Source organism: Thermobia domestica, chromosome 14, assembly GCF_964235325.1.
Source record: "Thermobia domestica chromosome 14, izTheDome1.hap1.1, whole genome shotgun sequence".
In the NCBI taxonomy this organism is placed as follows: domain Eukaryota; kingdom Metazoa; phylum Arthropoda; class Insecta; order Zygentoma; family Lepismatidae; genus Thermobia; species Thermobia domestica.
In genome coordinates this window covers 39215300-39236566 of record NC_137467.1, presented here as the reverse complement: position 1 = coordinate 39236566, position 21267 = coordinate 39215300, and the positions used below count along the sequence as shown (strand labels likewise).

The window sequence follows — 21267 nt, the reverse complement described above, 5'->3', positions numbered from 1 at the left end:
ATTTACCATTTCATAGTATATATATATATATATATATATATATATATATATATATATATATATATATATATATATATATATATATATATATATATGTTTCTCTAGACACACACGGGCTATAGACATTCTCAGACACGCGTATGATTCTACGATTAGTTAAGCATTGTTAGCTCCGCATATACTTCTTGCTAAAATATCACTTTGTACTTAAATATGTGTACACAATAATATGCAGTGAAATTTCTTCCCCGAAATAGAACACAGAAAATCGATATGTTTTATACGTTGGTGCCTCTTCTTATACGTCGGTAAATACGGTAATTCCTTTATGACGCTACTACATGCAACATACACATTATATATATATATGAATGAGATGGTCATAAGTTAAAATCAGTGGCGTAGGTACAACTTCAGCAATGGGAGAGTGTTCAAGTACTTAGTCTCGTATCATTTCAAAAAAGTATGATTTTGTATATAGGGTGTTTCAAAACAACACCGACAACGTTTGGAAGGTGATTCCTGACACTAAGATAAGACAAAAAGCATAGACCAACCTGGGTACATAAATCCGTCATTTCGGAGTTATAGGCTGCTGAAAACATGAGAAAATGAACTTTAAAGGTCCATAGCTCGAAAACTGTGTGATTTACCGTAGTCGGGTCAAGACTACACTTACGAAATAATATGTGCGCTATCCAAAAATACATGTTTCTGAATCCTAAGGTACTCACGCAACAATTTTTATGGAGGGAATTTGATTATGGGCATATAATTTGAACTACCCACAAACTCCCTCTATAAAAGCTGTTGCGGAAGTACCACAAGATTCTGTAACATAGATATTTGGGTAGGGCACATGCTAGTTCCTACAACTCCGAAATGACGGATTTCTGCACCGAGGTTGGTCTACTATACCTTTTGTCTTATTTTGATGTCTGGAATCACCTCCCAAATGTTGTCGGTGTTCTTTTAAAACACCCTGTATATAGCCTAGTGAAATTTATTTTTTCGTAGTATGTTGCTCAAGATGAAAGAACCCGAATGAAGGAATCCAAATGTTAAAACCCTGAACGTACGCCACTGGTTAAAATAATTTGTCATGTTAATCCATCTATAAAGACGTGATCTGATACATCTGAGCACTTAAGCTGTTTTATTATCTAAGAGAAGACATTAGTTACATTCATCCCGCAACAACCAATATACTGTAGCTTTTAACATTTCTTTAATAAGCGCCAATTAAAACATAGCACACTGAAATATAAAATGAAAGAAATTCCTTCTTGGAAGATTGTATTATCTTTGCACTTCATACCATTTGAAATCAATACCACAAATTTATTATTTTTTAATCATAAAACTTCTAGGATTATTAATTGTTGGACTTAATACCATTTAAAATCAATACTATAAACTTATTGTTTTTAATCATAAAACTTTCAGGACTATCAATTGTTGGACTTAATACCATTTAAAATCAATACTACAAACTTATCATTTTTTAATCATAAAACTTTTAGCATTATCAATTGCTGGACTTAATACCATTTAAAATCAATACCATAAACTTACTGCTTTTAATCACAAACATTTTAACATACAAGTAAATAAAAATTCCTTCAATAAAAAATTTTCACTTAGTGTAGAAAATTAACCGAATTAGTTGGAATGCCTATATTGATTCAGGCGAGTTTCAACACATCCTTGATTAGTAATAAATAAATAAATGAAAATAAAAAAAAAATGCGAAGTTCAAAAGGGCAAAGAAAACGAGCACTTCAAAGGAATAATACAAAAGAAAGTAAAACTGTACAACACAAATGAAGTACATGAAATAAAGAAACTTCACATACACAGACAATAATAGATACAAAAAGAAATAAAAAGGAATGCGGTATGTTATGGTACACACAACTATGCATATAATAATTGTTAGAGATTCTTTCACTTAAAATAAATAAATAAATAAATAAACATGATTGATTGTTGCGTGATCTGTACAGGAGCGCCGGGTTTTGAAATACTTCACTTTAGTCCAAAAAGTGAAATCTTATATTCCTTCCTCCCTTCTCAGCTCTACGAAATCGGGCCCTACTATCATTTAAGAAAGAAAAAAAATACAACGAAACATTTGAATTTTACCCCTTTTTCTTTCATTTTCTTTTCTAATTTTTCTTCTATGAGTCCTGAGGACATTGACCAAAATTCTGGTGGGTACACGAGAACCAGGATGCCCATCGGTTCTTTCAGGTAATTCTTTTTCGTCCTTTGGCCCCGATCTAGTCAAACATCCCTTACTTGTCTAGAGTTTGGCCAGATTTTTTCTTGCGTATTACATAATAGTAAGATCTTTTATATTAGGTCTTATTATCAAATTTTGAAGATCTTTGATGCACACCCGCGTTAAAAATAAGTCAAAATACCCGAATTTTTCTTTGTAACAAATTGTTTGGATAATTTGTTAAGCTAATTTTCAACTGCAACTGGAGTCTTCTTCAGAATCGTCTACTTAGAGAGAAAGAAGAAACTAACTCTATGGCCTCGGAAGTTCAATGCTGCACTCACAAAAGCTCTCAATTAGTCAACTGGATTCAGTTTCTACTTTGTATTTCGCTTTCTGTCAGATCCATCTTAATATTGTCCTCCTACGGCCTCCTAGGTCTTCCTATTGGTCGTTTTTCGATTGGATTTCCAGTTGAAACTTTGAAAGTGTTCCCATTTTCTTCTATTCTAGCTACAGATCTACTCACCTTAGTCTCCTAGACTTAATGATCCTAACAATGTTAGGCAAACCGTATAAATTATGCAGTTCCTCGTTATGAAGTTTCCGCCATTCTCCACTCCCATCCATGTTGGGTCTGAATATTCGCCTTAGAATTTAATTCCAAACAGTTCAATAGTTTTCCTGTGATGCTGAGGCAGACGTCAAATTGAATGTAGAGTGGAAAATATAGAAACTGCACTTCTTCTACCATTAGAAGCGTAATTTTTGAAAATGCTGGAACATGTGTTCAATCATTTTTAATAAGATGTATGTATATTGATTTTCATCTCTCTAACATGTGAGGCTTCTCAGAAAATCTAGTTTTGGCATAAATTTTGAGCCCCTCTTTTTCCCGCATACGTATTTTAATCAAAGGGGCATTTTAAACACCCAGTTCAAGGCAGCTAATAAATATGTTTATACAAAACTTAATTTCCAACGGTTTAACCATTTTTCTGTAATGCTGAAACAGGTAACGTCGATTTCATTTACATATACATATAGACTTTTAAGATAAAAAGAGATTGAAGTAATAAGCACTAAGAGGAGAGCAGAAATAATTTTACCGATAGTATTCGTTTCCCAAACTTATTAATGAAGCTTTTAAGGCTTGATCTGTTTTAATTGTTGTATACAGTCCAAGAATTCTCATATGCCTTCTCCCTGCTACTGGTTTAATATTTTTGGATCAAAAGATCCAATATATTTCAATCAAAAATTTTCTTCTACGCTTTATATCTGAAGAACTACATACAGTGTAGCCAAACCGAAACAATCACTTAACAAAGTATGATGTGTTTATTCTGTAGAAAATACGAAAACTCGATTTAAGAGTCGTTCAAAAATTTTGTGGTCCCTGATCCAAGACCCAATATATTTCAATCAAAAATTTTCTTGTACAGCGGGCCACACAAATTCTTGAGGTACAAAGTCCGTGAGTTAGGCAACCCAACTAACGCCCGCTAAAACATTAATTACGCTTAGTAGAGTAGCTAGAACAGAAGCATGAAGTTGCCCCACCTGTTAAAAGAACAAATCGTAAAGTGTGTTTTTGTGTAGGAGTGAGGAGAAACGCTGGCTGACGAAATGACAAAAGGGAGTCTTTGCATACTTGTACTCACAGTACACAGCACAGTACCAGAAAAAAATACGGACACCGGAGGCGCCGATGAGAAGATAACAGTCGGGGAACTTAAATAATCTTATAATTAACTCAAATGAGGGATTATATAAACAAGTTAACTTACTTCAAATGACTATTCTTATATGAGTATCAAATAATTTACGGATAGATTATGCGGCATATCTATTAACAGTAGTTTATTTTTTTAAAAAATAAACACAAAGCCTTGCTCTGAGCTTAAAAACTATTAACAGTAGTCCTACCTGCAAATCAATTATGGATTGATCATTCAGGGGAAGAACCCAGCCCCTAATGAAAATTTTGGGGCTCTAACAGGGCGTGAGCTCCTAGGTTCCGGCGCCACTGATTGATACGTAATGTTACTTCAAAAGAAGAACTTGTCAGATTTTATTATTCGTTAAATAATTTTTGAAAATACAAACTATTGGTAATTTATTTGTAAATATTAAAAATGCAAAATTCAATAACACTCAAATGAGTTGGCGAACTTATCCGTATTAAAGTAGGCATATTTCCCGTTAACTTGCAAAAATAACTGAGGGTTCATGATTTGTATAATATTTGTGAAATTTTACATATTGAGACACAAAGATAAAGTGGGAGAATATAGTGTCAATAAACAACAACTTAAAAATGCACGAAATCAACGGTTAATATCAAATATAGAATTATTAACAGTATTAACTCTGTAACTCGTTTTCTCCAATCATTTTCGTTCCTTTATTTTCAGGATTACATCATCATTGAATTTCTCCACGGGAGATTATCTTTCATTTAACAACATCCAACTGGAGCTCAGACTTGTAAATGAAACATTTTAAAAAGTGTAAACGGCGAAGGCAGGAATCGATTAGAAAACTAGAACTCTAACCACTCATGTAAAGCGTTATTTCTTCCGGATGGCTTAAATAAAGAGCCTTTTCTGTTCGCTCAAAACAGTAGCTTTTTAATAGTCAGATTGATTGGCAAAACACAGGAATACATAATTGACACGGAGGGCATTATATCCCTGTATTAATTAAATTATCAAATTTACAGATTTCTTGAAAACAAAATACAAAACTTTATTTTGAATCAAATATGCCGCGTGTATTATACTCGTAAACAAACTAAAGACAAATCAATTGCTGCGTAGTAATCGTGGTTAAGTGGTTAAGGCGCTCGATCACTAATCTGAAGGTAGTCGAATCGAATCGGATCCACGAACAACCAATACTCTTTTTTTATTTTAGAGTTTTTGCTAGCGATTGGTCGGCGATGGCACACATTTATTTTCTTCTGATATTTGAATATTCGGATGTTTCAATACTTAAACTATCAAACCTTCAGGAATAATAATAATAATAATAAACTAATAATAAAAATTAGTATGTCATAGAAGATTAAAAGTTAGGAGTTTATTATCGCTCAGGGCATAACATTGCAAGCAGAAATGTAACATTTGGCAAGAATATTTCGGTTTTGTTTAGAGTTGATCACGAGAAGAGGAATTTCTCATCTCGTTTCTGAAACAAAACAAACAAAATTGAGACGAGAGTTACCAGTTTACATTTAAGACGGGACAAGGCTAACTCAAATTATCGTCTCGCTTTGGAGATGGAAATCGAGAAGAGACGAAAAGTATGGTAAACATTTCTCTTTTTATCTCGATTCTCGAAATAGTGTGTGTCCATTCTTTAAGTAACAATTGCTTTGTAGACTGAATCTTATACGCTATTTTGTTACTTTGTATTTTGGAGCTCATTGAATTTATTATGGTCTGTGTAAGTATTTTTGTACCAAAGCTTTCATAATTATTTCTGTATATCGTAAAAGTTAGTTTATTATATCCCCTACTGTTCAGTGATATTCAGTTATTTTTATTACTGTTATTTTCCTCAAAACGTACAGTAGAATACTTTCTATATGAAACTTCAGTGGAACGCTTTGGTTTAAAATTTTGGTAGTTGCAGAGGTGTGTCCTGGAAGTGCAAACACCCTCTCGAAACCCCGACTTATCTGTAAGTTTTGGCTTATTTTAAGGCAACTTTCAAAATTGTAATACCATTATTATTATTATTATTATTATTATTATTATTATTATTATTATTATTATTATTATTATTATTATTATTATTATTATTATTATTATTATTATTATTATATTACTGAAAATTTAAGACGTCAGTATTACGTCCTATTGCAATGTGAATATGCGTACTGAAGTTTATAGGAAAAGAAAAGGAAAGGATAAGACATAGTGATAGAGAAAGGATAAGAGCGATTGGTGGTCTGGATAACATGAATATCGAAACTTTGGATGCCTAAATAGAAATTAAGTAGGATTTGTCTTCACCACGATACATAGTAACACGCTTTCTTTTGCTAAAAGACTTTAGATTATGTATGCGTTATATTGATATTTTAATAAAATATACATACAAATATAAAAACGTATAGTTCCTATTTACAAATTTTGGTGGAACGGATATATGGAACGTGTTGGAAATGGCGAACGAAAATATTATTATTTCTAGCAGTAGGAGTAATAGTGGAAGACGTTCGGAATAATTGCTCGGAAACAATATCGTTTCAGACACATTTATGACTAATACTAGGCCCTAAGCATGGCCTTTAGGAGTCGTATTCATGAATTGTTTGCTAATCACGTTACGTTTTCCACCACAGTACGCATCAAGGTTGTAGACAAACATGTGACGTCATTTTGCTAGTATTTCCTCTGTGAAGAAAGCCGTCTCCACTGTAACTTGTAAGACCGAAAGAAATTGAGTATTCTTCATTTTATTACACATCAGAAGTATGAATATTGTAGTTCATAAAAAAACAACTTACCGCTGCAAGAATCGAACCCGGGACCCCTGAATTACGAAACGAATTCTCACGCCACTACGCTAAGACTGATCTGTTAATAAAGAGTCAAAAACACTCGTTTCTGGAGCAAATTGCATACGTTTACGATAACGACGAAACACATTGATTTCTGTCATGATAAAATAATATAGTCGAGAGACTTCAAATTTAAATTAAAAACAAAAATAGACATATAGAGCCTTAGACCACTTTCTTTTCTGATTCACCGAAAGTATCTCCGTAACTTGGCTTTATTATACTTAGTAATACTCGTTTTAAGCTATTTCCAATAACTTTGAACGACAGGGATACGAACATAGATACGTCGAGGACATATACAATTTAAAAGTATCTCCCACCGGGAATAGAACACGTGACCGCGAGTACTGAACTATCTGAGGCAGTGATGGCGTGGGTCAATGAGAACTTGACCCACCATCCACTATGAGCCACTCAGACTCACCACCTACCATGACCCACTCGGACCCACTACCCACAATGACCTACTCTGACCCACTACACACCGACCCACTCCGACCCACCACCTACCAAAACACATCGTTATCAACTATGACTCATGATACACAACCTCTTACCAATCAACCTCTTATTGACTACAGAGTTTATACTTGTAATAATAAAACTAGGTTGTGAAATCCTAACTAATCGGAGTTTGAATTTTTAAGGTCACTCGCTCAAGCACCGGTCTGTTACAATAACGGTGGATCTTACCTTTACGATATAAAATGGTAAAGTGTTTGTCATGGGTCAAATTTCGATTAATTTCAATTAAATTATCATGGTATAGTTATTTCCTTGTTGAATTATCAATACTTTACAGTGGAAAAACGCATGAAATTTGGAAGTCCCAAATCAAGGTAAGTAGACCAAGGTACAGTCCAAACCTAAAATTTCCGTGTAATTAAGCGTACACTACCAATTTTATGTCTAGTTTTCTCACACCTTTATTACTTGATTGCCCTGTGCCCTAAGTAGAGATGCAAGGGCTCGGAAAAAACCCGGCTTTTTTGAAAAAAAACTCGGTTTTTTCTGCTTTGCTTTTTTGCTTGGTAAATTTTGGTCTTTTTTCAAAATACTGCTTTAAATTGATAAAACAGACTTTGTATCGCTTCTCTATAACACAAAAAATCATTTAATTAGTGGTTGATGCTGATAATAATATAAAACATCGAAAATAAACTATGAATTTCGAAAAAATATTTCAAACAATTTTTCTTCAACATATTTACATTATGAATTCCACAGGATTAACCAATGTATATAATAAGAATTTTTTAACCTCCTATATACAAAAGTAAGCAGAGTTGGAAAGAACCGTGGTTGTTTTTGAAAATGCCGAAAACCCGTTTTTTGGGGGATGTTTTAAACCAGGCTTTTTTGGTTTAAACCAGGCTTTTTTGACTTAGATTTTTTGCTTTATGTATTTATATTACATATTCACAGAAATAAGTTTGTTTCGCCTTGATGTTATTATGCAACAGCGGGGTTATGCCGGAAGAACTCCCATAAGCTTAAAGAAGTGCGGTCAGTAAATTTCTTAAGTTGAGAATCTCCCGCCCTAGCCATTGGGAAAATCCCGTCATTACTTGAAATGTAAGACAATAACGGGAAAATCCTTTTATTGCTTTGCATGTAAAATTTAAAGATCAACGTACCATAATCAGTACGCTAAAACTGAGGTATTAAATTACAAATTTAGTACCTGTACGTAGATATCATTGAAAGTCCAATCCAAGCTAATGTTGGAAGCTACGTAGGCAATCGATAAATTTTGCCAATTTCTATCAATATATTTAAGCAAAATTGGCTTCTTTATAAAACAACACGCATTTAGACATGCAGAAATATACAATTTGGTTTGTTTCGTATATTTAGGCTTAACATCCTTACGAAATACCGAGGTTATCAAGGAGAAGACTTTCGCTTAAACTGACATCCGAACCGCTACTTGGGTTACGCATGAAAGAAGGGTTGTGGTTCGACCGAGAATTGAACATGGGACACCTTGATTAAAAGGTGAAAGGGAAATAAAACTATTGCAGGTGGTTTGATATCTGGAAACGTCACCATGAAGTTCACACGATTCGCATTTTTCATTCTTTTTATTTTTGTGGCTTAAACCAGTTATTAAAAAAAAAGTTGGTGTTAACCAGCCAACCCTAAAAGTAAACACTTCTTTTTAAAGAATACACAAATAACTAGCAAAATAGTATGTAGTATTTTTACTTCAAAATATTCCATACAATCTTTTTGAAACAAAATAAAATTAAAATAAAACATAAAGAAATACTTAGATTTATATGATACACTTAAAGGCTGAACATCTAGAGCTTTTGGTTCTGTATATTCTTGAAATTCTACAGTTAAGTTTTATAGAATCACCATCACAGTTTACCCAATCCTCAAGTTTTCTGAATTTTAACAAGAGGGATTCAACATATCATTACGGAACTCCCCCCCCAAAAAAAAAAAGACTACGGAATATATTTAAGTTAAGCTAAATACAACTGCACAACAAACATGACTGAGTGATTAGCTTTTGAGCTTCTATCGGGAAGTCCGGGATTCAACCAGCATTCGACCATTCTGACAAAGTTTTTCTTCATTCCATCTGTAAATGTAGAAATAGTGCGTGTACTGTGAGTTGGGCGACTTCCTTCTTTATTGTTTTTAAATCGTTATTATTACTAATTACCAGCAGTGACGGTTTTGCGAAGGTTAGGGGAGCGGTCTTTCGGACTGAAGCCCGTTCCCCAAAGTTACGGAATGTCTGCAACAAAGGAAATATCTATTATTTATGCCTTTACTCATAAACTTTAAGCTCCCGTCAAATAAAAATTACGAATGTTTAAAAAAACTAAACATTAGTAAGAAACCCTTCCCAAAATACTTTTCTAAATCCGCCACTGATTCTCAGTATAAAATGATTTTTAAAGTTGTATCCGGAAGATTATTGCTAAACATATAAACGAAGCGAAATATTAGTTATGCCTGTACTCATAAACTTCAAGCACTACCCAAATAAAATTAGGACTTTTTAGGAAACGAAACAATCAGAAAAACCCCTCCTAAAGTACTTTTCTAAATTCGCTACTGATTATTTGTATAAATTGGTATTCAAGGTTGTGTCCGGAAAATTAATGCTAAATCACTTCACAGCTACAGTATAACAGAAATGTGGAAGTACGGTTTGACGGATATGTTGAAAAACGTACGCTTTGACGGATAAATAGAAAAACGGGCAAGTTTAACTTTTACGCTAGAAGCTAGAGTACTAAAAGCTCTTAGAAATGAAACACGGATGACAAACTAGAGAAGAAAAAAGATGTCGATAACTCAAAAGTTAAAATAAAGTTAAATAGCCTCTAAAATTACCCTCAAATACTACATTCTTCATGTTAGCTTCAATTCGTAAAACATGTGCTCCATCCATCTTGATAGTGAATTTCAGAGCGAAATATGACATTCAGGTCATGGAATTTTTATCTAACTATAGAATATACTATAAGAAAGCTATTTAGATAGAAAAATCATGAAGTTGAAAAAAGCCAAAATTTCCAAAATTCTCGTTTTTTTCCCAAAAAAGCCGGCTTTTTATGTGAAAAAAACCATCCATTCAAAAAAGCCGGCTTTTTTCATCTCTAGCCCTAAGCGCTCCATATAATAAACATAAGCTTCAGCAATTATTATAGTAGAAAGCACATGGTTTCTGTTTCTCAATTTGTTTGTGAATTTGTTTCTCAACTAATATCGATCATTTTCAATTATTTTTACAAACCAACCCACTATCAATTTTGCATATACAGAAAGTGCCGCCCCCCGCTCATAAAGAAGAATTTTAAAAAATGCTATGAGACGTGTTCATTTTCAATAGAGATTTAATATACTGAATTTCAGCTCCGTAAGTTTAACGGCTTGTGAGATAGTCATTTTTTTCGCAAAACTTCGGATCCCCACTACCACCTTAAGATATTATTATAATGGAAGTGATATGATAACATACCAGTTTGGATTAAGACCTAACTATATACCAAAAATAATTTCATTTGACTTTGTAATTTGGCCGTTATGATCTGGCACACACAGTTACATCCATTTTTTATATAATAACTTATATATTATAGTGAATCAAAAATGTATTGTTTCCAGTAGTTAGCTTCTCTAAAACTCACTGTCTGTGTGTCTTGAAAGCCAAGTAGTAGTATAAGTCCTATTGCTATTATTGCAATTACAAATATCAATGTCCAAAAATGCCTGAAGTTCTTTTGTCACTTACAAGGAGAAGGCAGACTTTGGTAAGTGAACTTCGAGGCCATTTTTTGCGAGTTGGTAGTATACATTTAAAGAATTAATATTGCAAACTGAGAGAGCGCAATGGCCAAAAATAACGGAGAAAAAACGCCTTAAAGCTTTCTACTGGCTGCATATATTGTATGACGCACAACTTTACCAAGTGTCGGCGTGGCAAAGTGAGGAAAATCTTTGACTCGTGAGTAAGGGGTTCCGGGTTCGAGTCAAACTTCTTTTTGCTTCAACCAATAAAGTAGCCATTTGTAACTATAAGTAAAATATTAATTCACTATATGTTTATAATGGATAAAACAATAGAAATTTTCAAATCACTTGTAAAATCTTTTAATGTTCCATGTTAACTACGGTACGAACAAAATGTAATCTATTTCCTAAATATTATTGTTACCGCACTCGTGTAAAAAATGTTCTTGACTCTTCGTGTCTACATCTGTAGACAGTGTGCGAATTACAAGGGGAATGAGAAGGAAATCTCCTTTGGTTATAGCAACATCCAGTATTAGCAAAGGGGATTACCCCTCAACTCCTTTGTAATTCGCGAACTATCAACAGATATATACATGAAGCGTCAAGAACATTTATTACACAACGACTGTTGTAACCAGTGGCTTATTTAAGTGGGGCGCTTCTGGGATTAAGCCCCCCCCCGGAAATGTTATTTACTATATTAAAGTAAATATCTTGGAGAATTTTCAAATTTCCAGGACTAAAGTTGGCAAAGCCCCCCTCCGAAATAAAATCGTAAATACGTCACTGGTCGTAACCATAATATAACTCGTGATATCAGTATATTTACGGAATAGATTAACTTTTGTTTGCTAGTTAACATGGAACATTGAAAGATTTTACAAAGGATTTGAAAATTTCTATTGTTTTCTTTATTATAAACATACGGTGAATTAATATTTTACTTATAGTTACAAACGCCTACTTTATTGATTGAAGCAAAAACAAGACGTATGACTCAAACAGGAATCGAACCCGGGACACTTTAAACATAAATTACAGATTTTGCTCACTCTACCACACCGTCACTTCGTAAATTCGTGCGTCGTACGATACACGCGGCGAGTAGAAAACTTTAAGATGGTTTTTCTCCGTTATTTTTGGCCATTGCGCTCTCCCAGTTTGTAATATTAACTCTTTAAATGTGCACTATCACCTCGCAAAAAATGGCAAAAAAAAAAAAGTTCACTTACCAAACTCTGTCTTCTCCTTGTTAGAGATACTCATCTCAGGTACGTAAACAGAAACAAATGAAAAAGGAAGGGTAATGGAGGCCTTGAAAGTAAAACGTAGACAAATTTACCAGTGTTCAGAAGCATATTTTTAAAGGACGCTCGACCCTAGCAATAGGAGCTAAATACGCGGTTCTGATTAGTTGAATTTATCCGTTTCTCGCCACCTACAGCAGAAATGAACTACCTACCGATGTCGGTCTTCGTGGCCGAGACTGCTAGCACAACTGGTTAGTAATTATAATTACTTTTGGCGTGGGTTCAGAGAAACATTTTTAATTCTTATATTTTATTTTTTTAAGTTTCCATAACACGATTTCCATTAAAATATGATAAATAATACTCAAAAAAGCGATTTACTTACGTTACGCGTGTAGTTTTGTTACACGAATCCATAGTATTTTTCTATAGGTAGTAATAATAGTAGTAGTAACAACGGGTCAGAAGTCCCGCAGGGCTCGTTTTGCTCCAGTTTCACTGTCATATTAATTTAACCTCAGCTGCTTCAATTTTCTTCTTTAATTTCAACAAAGTGACAATTTTCTTCTATTGCTATAATACACAATACATACATAGAAGTTTCGGACAATCGCAAACTGAAACCAATCAGAAATGTGAATTTAGTTCCTATGGCTAGGGCCGAGGGTGAAATAAAAATATACTGTTCAGAAGATAGTCTACAATGTAGTAAGTAGAGTGGGTCGGTAGATAAGAGTGGGTCGGTGGTTCGCAGTGGGTCATGGTGGGTCGCAGTGCGTAATGGTGGGTCGCAATGGGTCATGGTGGGTGGTGTGTCGCAGTGGCTCATGCTGTTGACCCTCGACCCACTGACCCACTCCAACTCAGATCTGAGGGTGGGGTACTTGGTTCGTTCCCAAGGCAAGCAAGCCTGAAGTGGACATCGTGCTCGTGGGTTTTTCGGGACACTCCAATTTCCTCCCATTTTCTCCTTCCACTAATTTGCCCATCATAATTCACTTGCTTTAATCATGGTCTCCCTTAACCTAACAGGCATAATCGTGGGACATTAAACGCAAAGATCACGAAATATCAAAAGTGCTGATGTCAGAAGTGCCTAAAAGAAATGAAGAGTTGCAACGAAACTTTGTGTAGGGACAATACGCAAAAAAGAATCGAATATTTTTTCATTTTCTGCGGAAAACCCGTTTTAGAGTGCAAAAATCCCTACCCAAAATTGTGAAAATTGGCGCCCTAAAGGCAAGAAGTAGTGAACTGAAGTGGATGTAATTGTGCACAGACATAGTATACATGAAATGAGGCAATATGTGTTTCGCATTTTCCTTAAAAAAAATTCCAAACCTTTGATTACGAATTATCTAAAGTGCGTAAAGAAATGGAGGATTGCAACGAAACTTTTGTAGGGACAATACGCAAACAATAAGCGATCATGTGTTTTTAGCTTGTGCGGAGAAACAGTGTTGGGGCCAAGGCCTCTTCGGCAAAAAGTAAATATTATCGTAGAAGTACGGGAAGGAGTGGATCGAAGCGATTGAAATTGTGTGTAGATATTGTATATGTAAAATAAGGCAATTCGTCCCCATGTAATCTATTTCGAAAATATATTGATATCACGAGTTATATTATAGTTATATTATGTAGATCCGTTAATTTCGTGCATTTTTAACTTGTTTATTAACACTATGTTCTTCCCTTTTAACTTTGTGTCTCTATGTGTAAAATTTCACAAATATTATACAAATCATGAACCCTATGTGCAAGTTAAAGGGAAATAGGCCTACTTTAATACGGATAAGTTCTCCAACTGATTTGAGTGTTGTCGAATTTTGCATTTTTAATATTTACATATAAATTATCAATAGTTAGCATTTTCAAAAAATTATTTAACGAGTAATGAAATCAACAATTTCTTCTTTCGAAGTAGTATTACGTATGAATCAGTAGCGCCGGAACCTAGGAGCTCACGCCCTGTTAGACCCCCAAAATTTTCATTGGGGTTGGGTTCTTCCCCCCAAATGATCCTTCCATACTTTTAATTGATTTGCAGGTAGGACTACTGTTAATAGTTTCAAAACTCAGCGCAAAGCTTTGAGTTAGTTAAAAAGAATAGCCTATCATATGTACCGCATAATCTAGCCATATATTATTTGATATGCGGATATGTATAGTTATTTGAAATAAATAAACTTGTTTATATAATCCTCATTTGAGTTAATTATAAGATTAACTAAGTCCCCCGACTGTTATCTTCTCATCAACGCCTCTGATATCCGTATATTTTTCCAAGTGGCTGTGTATAGTTTTACGCGTGTATCATACAAAGGAGCCCTTTTGTCATTTCGTCAGCCAACGTTTCGCTCCACTTCTGCACGGAAACATTATTTACGATTTGTGCTTTTAACAGTTGGGGGCAACTTCAGGCTGTTGTGCTAGCTACTACCAGGCGTAATTAATCTTGGAGCAGGCGTTAATTGGGTTGCCTATCTCACGGATTTTGTACCTCAAGAATTTCTGTGGCCCGCTGTACACCTTATAGGTCTATCTGGAGAACTACATATAGTGTAGCCAAACACAAACAATCACTTAACTCTGTATGATGCGCTAATTTCATAAAAAATACGAAAACTTGATTTAGCGGCCGTTCAAAAAAATTGTGGCTCTTGATCCAAAAACAAATTATTGGCCAAGATCACAATCTTTTGATGCATTTTTCGGATCATTCCTAAAATTCTTGTTAATTTTACTTCGTTTATCTCTGAGGATGAAACTTGAAGTGTTCCGAAACGTTGGGCATTTAATACTGGAAAACCGAATGATGTTAAAAACGGAGGTGTTTATGCTTGTCACAATTTCTATAATAGTCTCGCCATTGATCCAATGATTAGCGCGCCCGCCTTTAATAAATGAGGTCTTGGGTTCGATTCTCGGTGAGAGAGAGAACATTGAAACGTGAACGCATTATAGTGGTTCGGATTCCACCTTAAACTAGATCCACGTCTTATAAAGCTTCACTGCTGAAAAGGAGCACTAAATTAAAAAAAAAAAACTACGAATTTAGTTCTATGAATGTTCAATAATGACCTTAGTTTAATTTCTCTTTTTCTTCTTCCTCTTCTTCTTTTAGAACTGATTTACATTCTGTCTTGCACAACAATGGATAGGTTAGACACAAGAAAATTAATATAATGTACTTGAACGAATAATAAAAGGCAAGAAAACGGAGAAGACAAACCCTACACCCATAACCATATCCAACTATGGTTAATTGAAATACATGCATGATTAGTTCTTCTTGAGTTTCAAACAGGTTTCATGCAGAAATTTATTTGAACAAAACTATACCTTAAAAGATCCTCCAACAAACTCTGGAGCTTCCACATGTGTTTCCTTTCATTGGTAAATAAAAGCAAACAATATGTGCATGAGAAAACAAGAATTAACTCAGTATTAGCGAAATTACAAGGAAGGTATTTGACCTCGTTAAGAAAGAGTTTCTTTTACACATTTTTCAAATTATTTTTATACGTAGAAATATCACACATATTTTTGTTTTATCTATAATAAATAATCTATCCTGTTAAATTATTCAACACATACGGGGGCTGTCCAGAAAATATCAGATGTGTTGGCCTCCCGCGGCAAGAGTGGGGCTAGAGTCGCCATCTTGGTGTCATAATGTTGCCACACTCAGTACGCATCCAGTTGTAGTAGGGTGAGGACTGTGTCACTCTTACTGTGCTTTCTGTGACATGTTATAATGTGCGCTGCAATAAAAAATCTCTCCTCTTCTGAGGTGTGTGAAACACTGAGAAAGTTAAGGAGCGCGACTCAAAACAAGCTCCAGGAAAAACTTGGCACGAAGGACAACTCACGTTCAAACACAGGCCAAGCGACCTGAGAGTTCTTGGATGTGAGGTGTTCAATCACCCACCACACAGCCCAGATTTGGCGCCTAGCGACTACCACCTCTTTTCAGCAGTAAAAGTATGGCTCGCTACACAACAGTTTGATACTGACGCCGAACTGCATGCCGGTGTAACCCAGTGGTTGAAATCGCAGGCAGCAGATTTCCACCGCAACGGTATGGAAGAACTTGTGCCACGGTATGATCAATGCTTTAATTTGCACGGCAATTACGTGGAAAAACAACTTAAGAGTGTACATTTCAAATGTATACAATATCATTCTGTTACTGTTTTTTTAAATTTCAAAACGTCTATTACTTCCTGGACAGTCCTCGTATTATGCGGTGTGTAATAGAAGATAAAGGTCACACATAATAAATGAAATATTTCCATTCTATTTTACTATAAACCATGCAAGTATATATATATAAATTCTCTTTTACATAAGAAGAATGCTCTTTCTTCCTTTATGAATCACATTAACGTTACTGACTAGGGAATCTCAACCATAATATGAACATATTTTTCAATAAGATTTTTTAAAAAAATATAATCTTCATATATTAAATGTTTCTACAACAATATAAGTAAATATTTAAGTAAATAATTTATATAAAATTATTATCGAAGTCAACTATGACAAGTGCTTTCTATATTGAATGAAGAAAGTGGTTAAATGTAATTACTGAAGATATAGTTATTGAATGCATTATAAACTATAAACAAATGTTAATTTTACCTAAAAATACTAATCTTGAATTAACTTAAGCATCTGAGTTATTAACTTATTCGTATCCGTTTCAACGGCTGCTTAACGTCATCCTCAGTATTACGGCGCTAGGCTCGTAATAGTAGGGGGAACAAGAGAGGAGGCAAGAAAAAATTTGGGGAGGCGAGGCAATCACACTTGTTATACTTTGAATATTATTATTATCGGTTGTACGTATTATTATTATTATTATTATTATTATTATTATTATTATTATTATTATTATTATTATTATTATTATTTACTAGTTGTATATAGAAAAATGGGGGAGAGGTGAGCGAGAAAATTATTGGGGTGGTGGTCGCCCCTCCTAGTCTCCTGTAGCGCCACTACTGGTCATTCTGAGTATGCGAAAGTAATCCATAGTCCAATGAGACCACATAGCTTGGGAAGTTTTCGAATATTCTTAAACTTCTGAGGGCAAAATGTTTATTAGCACAAAGAATAGTTAAGATACAGTACATTTTCTGTAGTGAGCAAAGTTTACCAAAGTCATTTTTTCTTTCTTCTTTCTCTTGTTATTTTAAAGGTATTTTTCTTAATAAATTAACAATGAACTTACTTATATTGCACAATATATATATATATATACAGTGGCGGATGCAAGGGGAGGGCTATAGGGGCTATAGCCCCCCCTTGACGCTCAAATATACACGGGATAAAATGGGCTTCAATCCTGCTTTACACTGGATAAAACGGCAAAATATGGTTCAGCCCCTCCCTTGATCATATCCTGGATCCGCCCCTGTATATATATATATATATATATAAACCAAATCACGTGGCGTAACAGACCATTGTGAGCCTAAGCCTACTCCAGCGCCATCTGCTAGCGACCGTCTGAACTCCGTCTAGCCTAGCGGCGAACACGCATTCAGCACGCTGGGTCATCCTGACCCTAACAGGCGCATCCGGAGCTTTCTAGACCTAGTGGTCGTCGTCTTTTATTCACATGACTCCCCAGTTTGCATAACAATGCTGGGTGAACGCTGAAAATTGGGAAACGCCGGCCAGGAATCAAACCCGAGACTTCGCGGACATGAGTCCAACGCTCTAACCACTAGAATACGAGGGTCGTTCCGAAATTAATGCCTCCTGTTTATTTGCAGCTGGTCCCGTTGTTCTCCGGTAGTTGGCGCCAGCATAAGAGTGTTCCGAAATGAAGCCTGATATGGACGTGTGTATAAAAAAACGATGTGTGATTGAATTCCTCACTGCTGAAGGAATTGCGCCGATTGAAATCCATCGACGTTTGGTAAAGGTTTATGGAGACGATACAACAGACGTAAGCAATGTGAGGCGAGGAATACTGCATTTTCAAGGTGGTGAAAAGGATGTTCATGACAAGCCATGGCCCGGTCGACCCTGCACAGCTGTCATCCCTCGCTATTTTGATCAACTCATTTGTGCTGATCACCGGATAAGATCAGAGAATTGTGTACAAAGCTGAACGTGGCAAACATTTTCAAAACTCGGAAGCTGTTGTCAAAGCTGTAAGGAAGTGGTTAGCCTCAGCTGGTTCCGATTTTCACAAGCGCAGCATGCAAATTTTCGTTCATCGTTGGCAAAAGTGCATAACGAATGGTGGGAACTTAGTGGGAAAATGACAGTCTGTAGCTGAAATATTGCTCAGTTTATCTGTGCTGTTCTTATTTATCTATCTCCATTAGTTTCCATGAAAAACATAGCAGGCATTACTTTCGGAACGACCCTCGTTTATTTAGGTATTTTGAGGAAGCCACTGCTCCTTCCATATATGAAATAATATATATATATATATATATATATATATATATATATATATATATATATATATATATATATATATATATATATATATATATATATATTAATGAGTTCACACCATACCACTACACATGCCCTTCTCTAATTAAAAAAAGTCTTAAGGTCAGATATACTTTCGTAGAGTGCAATTACAATATGTTCTTAAAATTTAATAAAAATGTATGTATCACAAAAACATATAGAATAAAACACTACACTAGATGCCGAAATGAAATGCAATCTTTCAGTTCGGAAGTTAATTTATTTTTTTTCATACTCACTGGTCATAACATGACATTATTCAGTTTAACTTCTCACAATTATATCTTTTAGGCTAAGGGAGACGATAGTCACTGGTGTGATTTTGTATGAATTATAATCTACTTATTTTCGTGTTCTGACGTTTAACAGACGAAGGAAACCGTGAGTTTCCGAAATATATGAAAAAGCATTACTATTATTATTATTATTTATTATTATTATTATTATTATTATTATTATTATTATTATTATTATTATTATTATTATTATTATTATTATTATTATTATTATTATTATTATTATTATTATTACTTTATAGCGCAACAAAGCTGAATGCATTGTTTTTATGCTAAAAGATATCCCAGACATACTCATTTTTATCTACTGAATGAACTAAAGTTACACATGAAATCAATCTTTAAATAATTACGCTCAGGAGTGGTGTCTGAATATATAATAATGCCGAAATTTTCAATGGGAACTTCCCATCTTCTTTAGTGGTTATTACATGAACAAACACTGCTGTTTCAGCCACGAATGAAGCAACCACTTAACATAATATATATATATTTAAAAATAGTAATTATTATTAAACTTACCTTAAACGAGTTCAAAGCAATACAACACGGATGGAATAACGTACGCTTTTGGGTTCTTTGGATACCTTTGAAGACGCATGATAAGAACTGTAAAGAAAAACATGAGCTATAACTACACAGTGAATTAATGTATGCTGTGCAACTCGTATTTAAAACACTTTAAACTAATCTATATAATTAATTATATAAACAACCTTTCTGTGATCTACACTTAAAAATTTCTGTTCATACGGTGTAATTTCGACTTCGGATTGACATGAAAAATTCCGGCAACTTCTAGACCTGAGAAAGTGCCCATCCTGTCCAATTAAAATTACATAATTGCAAGAAGTTGTAATTACACTAATGTTGCTGTAATGTTATAAAAACAAAAAGAAACAACAACCGTTTTAAACATTTTCCACAAATACGCCATTTTTCAAAGCAATTTTTCAAATTTTACCAGTGTTTACCCGAACAGTTATCAAATTGCTGTAAACGGCAAAATGATTTGTTTGTCTATTGCAAATCATAACTATTTAGATATACTTATCTAAGTATTTTCTCAAAATAAGGAGCTTAAAAAATGTCAAATTTTCAATCCCTTGTGGCTTTCATTCTACTTATTTGAAATACATCATATCATGATAATTGTATTCAGAACTTTATTCGAAATACATCATATCGTGATCTTAATATCCAGAACTTTATTCGCAATACATTATACCATGATCATAGTATCCAGAACTTTCTTCGAAATACCTCATATCATGATAATATTTTAGTATCCAGAATTTTCTTCGAAATATATCATTTCGTGAACATAATATCCAGAACTTTCTTCGAAATACATCATATCATGATCATAGTATCCAGAACTTTATTCGAAATACATAATATGATCATAGTATCCAGAACTTTCTTCGAAATACACCATATCATGATCTTAGTATCCAGAACTTTCTTCGAAATACATCATATCATGATCATAGTATCCAGAACTAAGGTATTTTGGATGTGCATTACCACAACCGTGTCAGTTGTGCTGTTAGTGTGGTAAGGCATTTTGGATATCTATAGTGCTGTAGTTACACACAAACTAAATACAACTTTCTTACAAGGCTGTCTATAATCTTAATTATAAATTAACTAGAAATGTTACAGTTTCGGAAGTATATCACTTCCTTCTTCAGACTACTACTCCAATTGAAATCATAAATAACATTACATCATTTGTTATCTCTACCAATCATTGGTACTACTACTACCATAGATTGATAGAGATAACAAATAATGTAATGTTATTTATGATTTCAGTTGAAGTAGTAGTCTGAAGAAGGAAGTGATATACCGTACTTCCTTCCGAAACTGTAACATTTCTAGGTAATTTATAATAAACATTATAGACAGCCTTGTAAGAAGGTTGTATTTAGTTTGTGTTTAAGATGAACACAAGGCCTTTTTATTATAATATCCATGCTGTAGTTAGTGGCGTAGCGAATGAGAGGACCGCCCTGAGCGGCAATCTGCAAGGGGCGGCAAAATGGGGAGTCAAATTTTAGAAAATATTGAAAATTTTTACTATTGGCAGAATTTAAAATCGACGCCTATATTCAATGGTTCAAAATTCTACGGCTTAACGAAAGTGAACGTTGATAG

The 21267-nt window shown here is 34.2% G+C and overlaps 1 protein-coding gene across 3 annotated transcripts in view; it reads right to left on the bottom strand.

Moving 5' to 3' along the window:
- Positions 1-21267, bottom strand: part of Bcat (Branched chain amino acid transaminase) — a 111764-nt gene that overhangs the window by 42789 nt on the left and 47708 nt on the right. For 2 of the 3 annotated variants that reach the window (XM_081737884.1, XM_081737885.1), the window contains exons 3-4: positions 19630-19716; positions 15653-15697 (exon numbers count right to left, since the gene is read on the bottom strand). In XM_081737884.1, the coding sequence (XP_081594010.1) occupies positions 15653-15697; positions 19630-19716 (132 nt within the window). The remainder of the gene's footprint in view (positions 1-15652; positions 15698-19629; positions 19717-21267) is intronic. The other variant, XM_081737886.1, reaches the window with a different exon arrangement.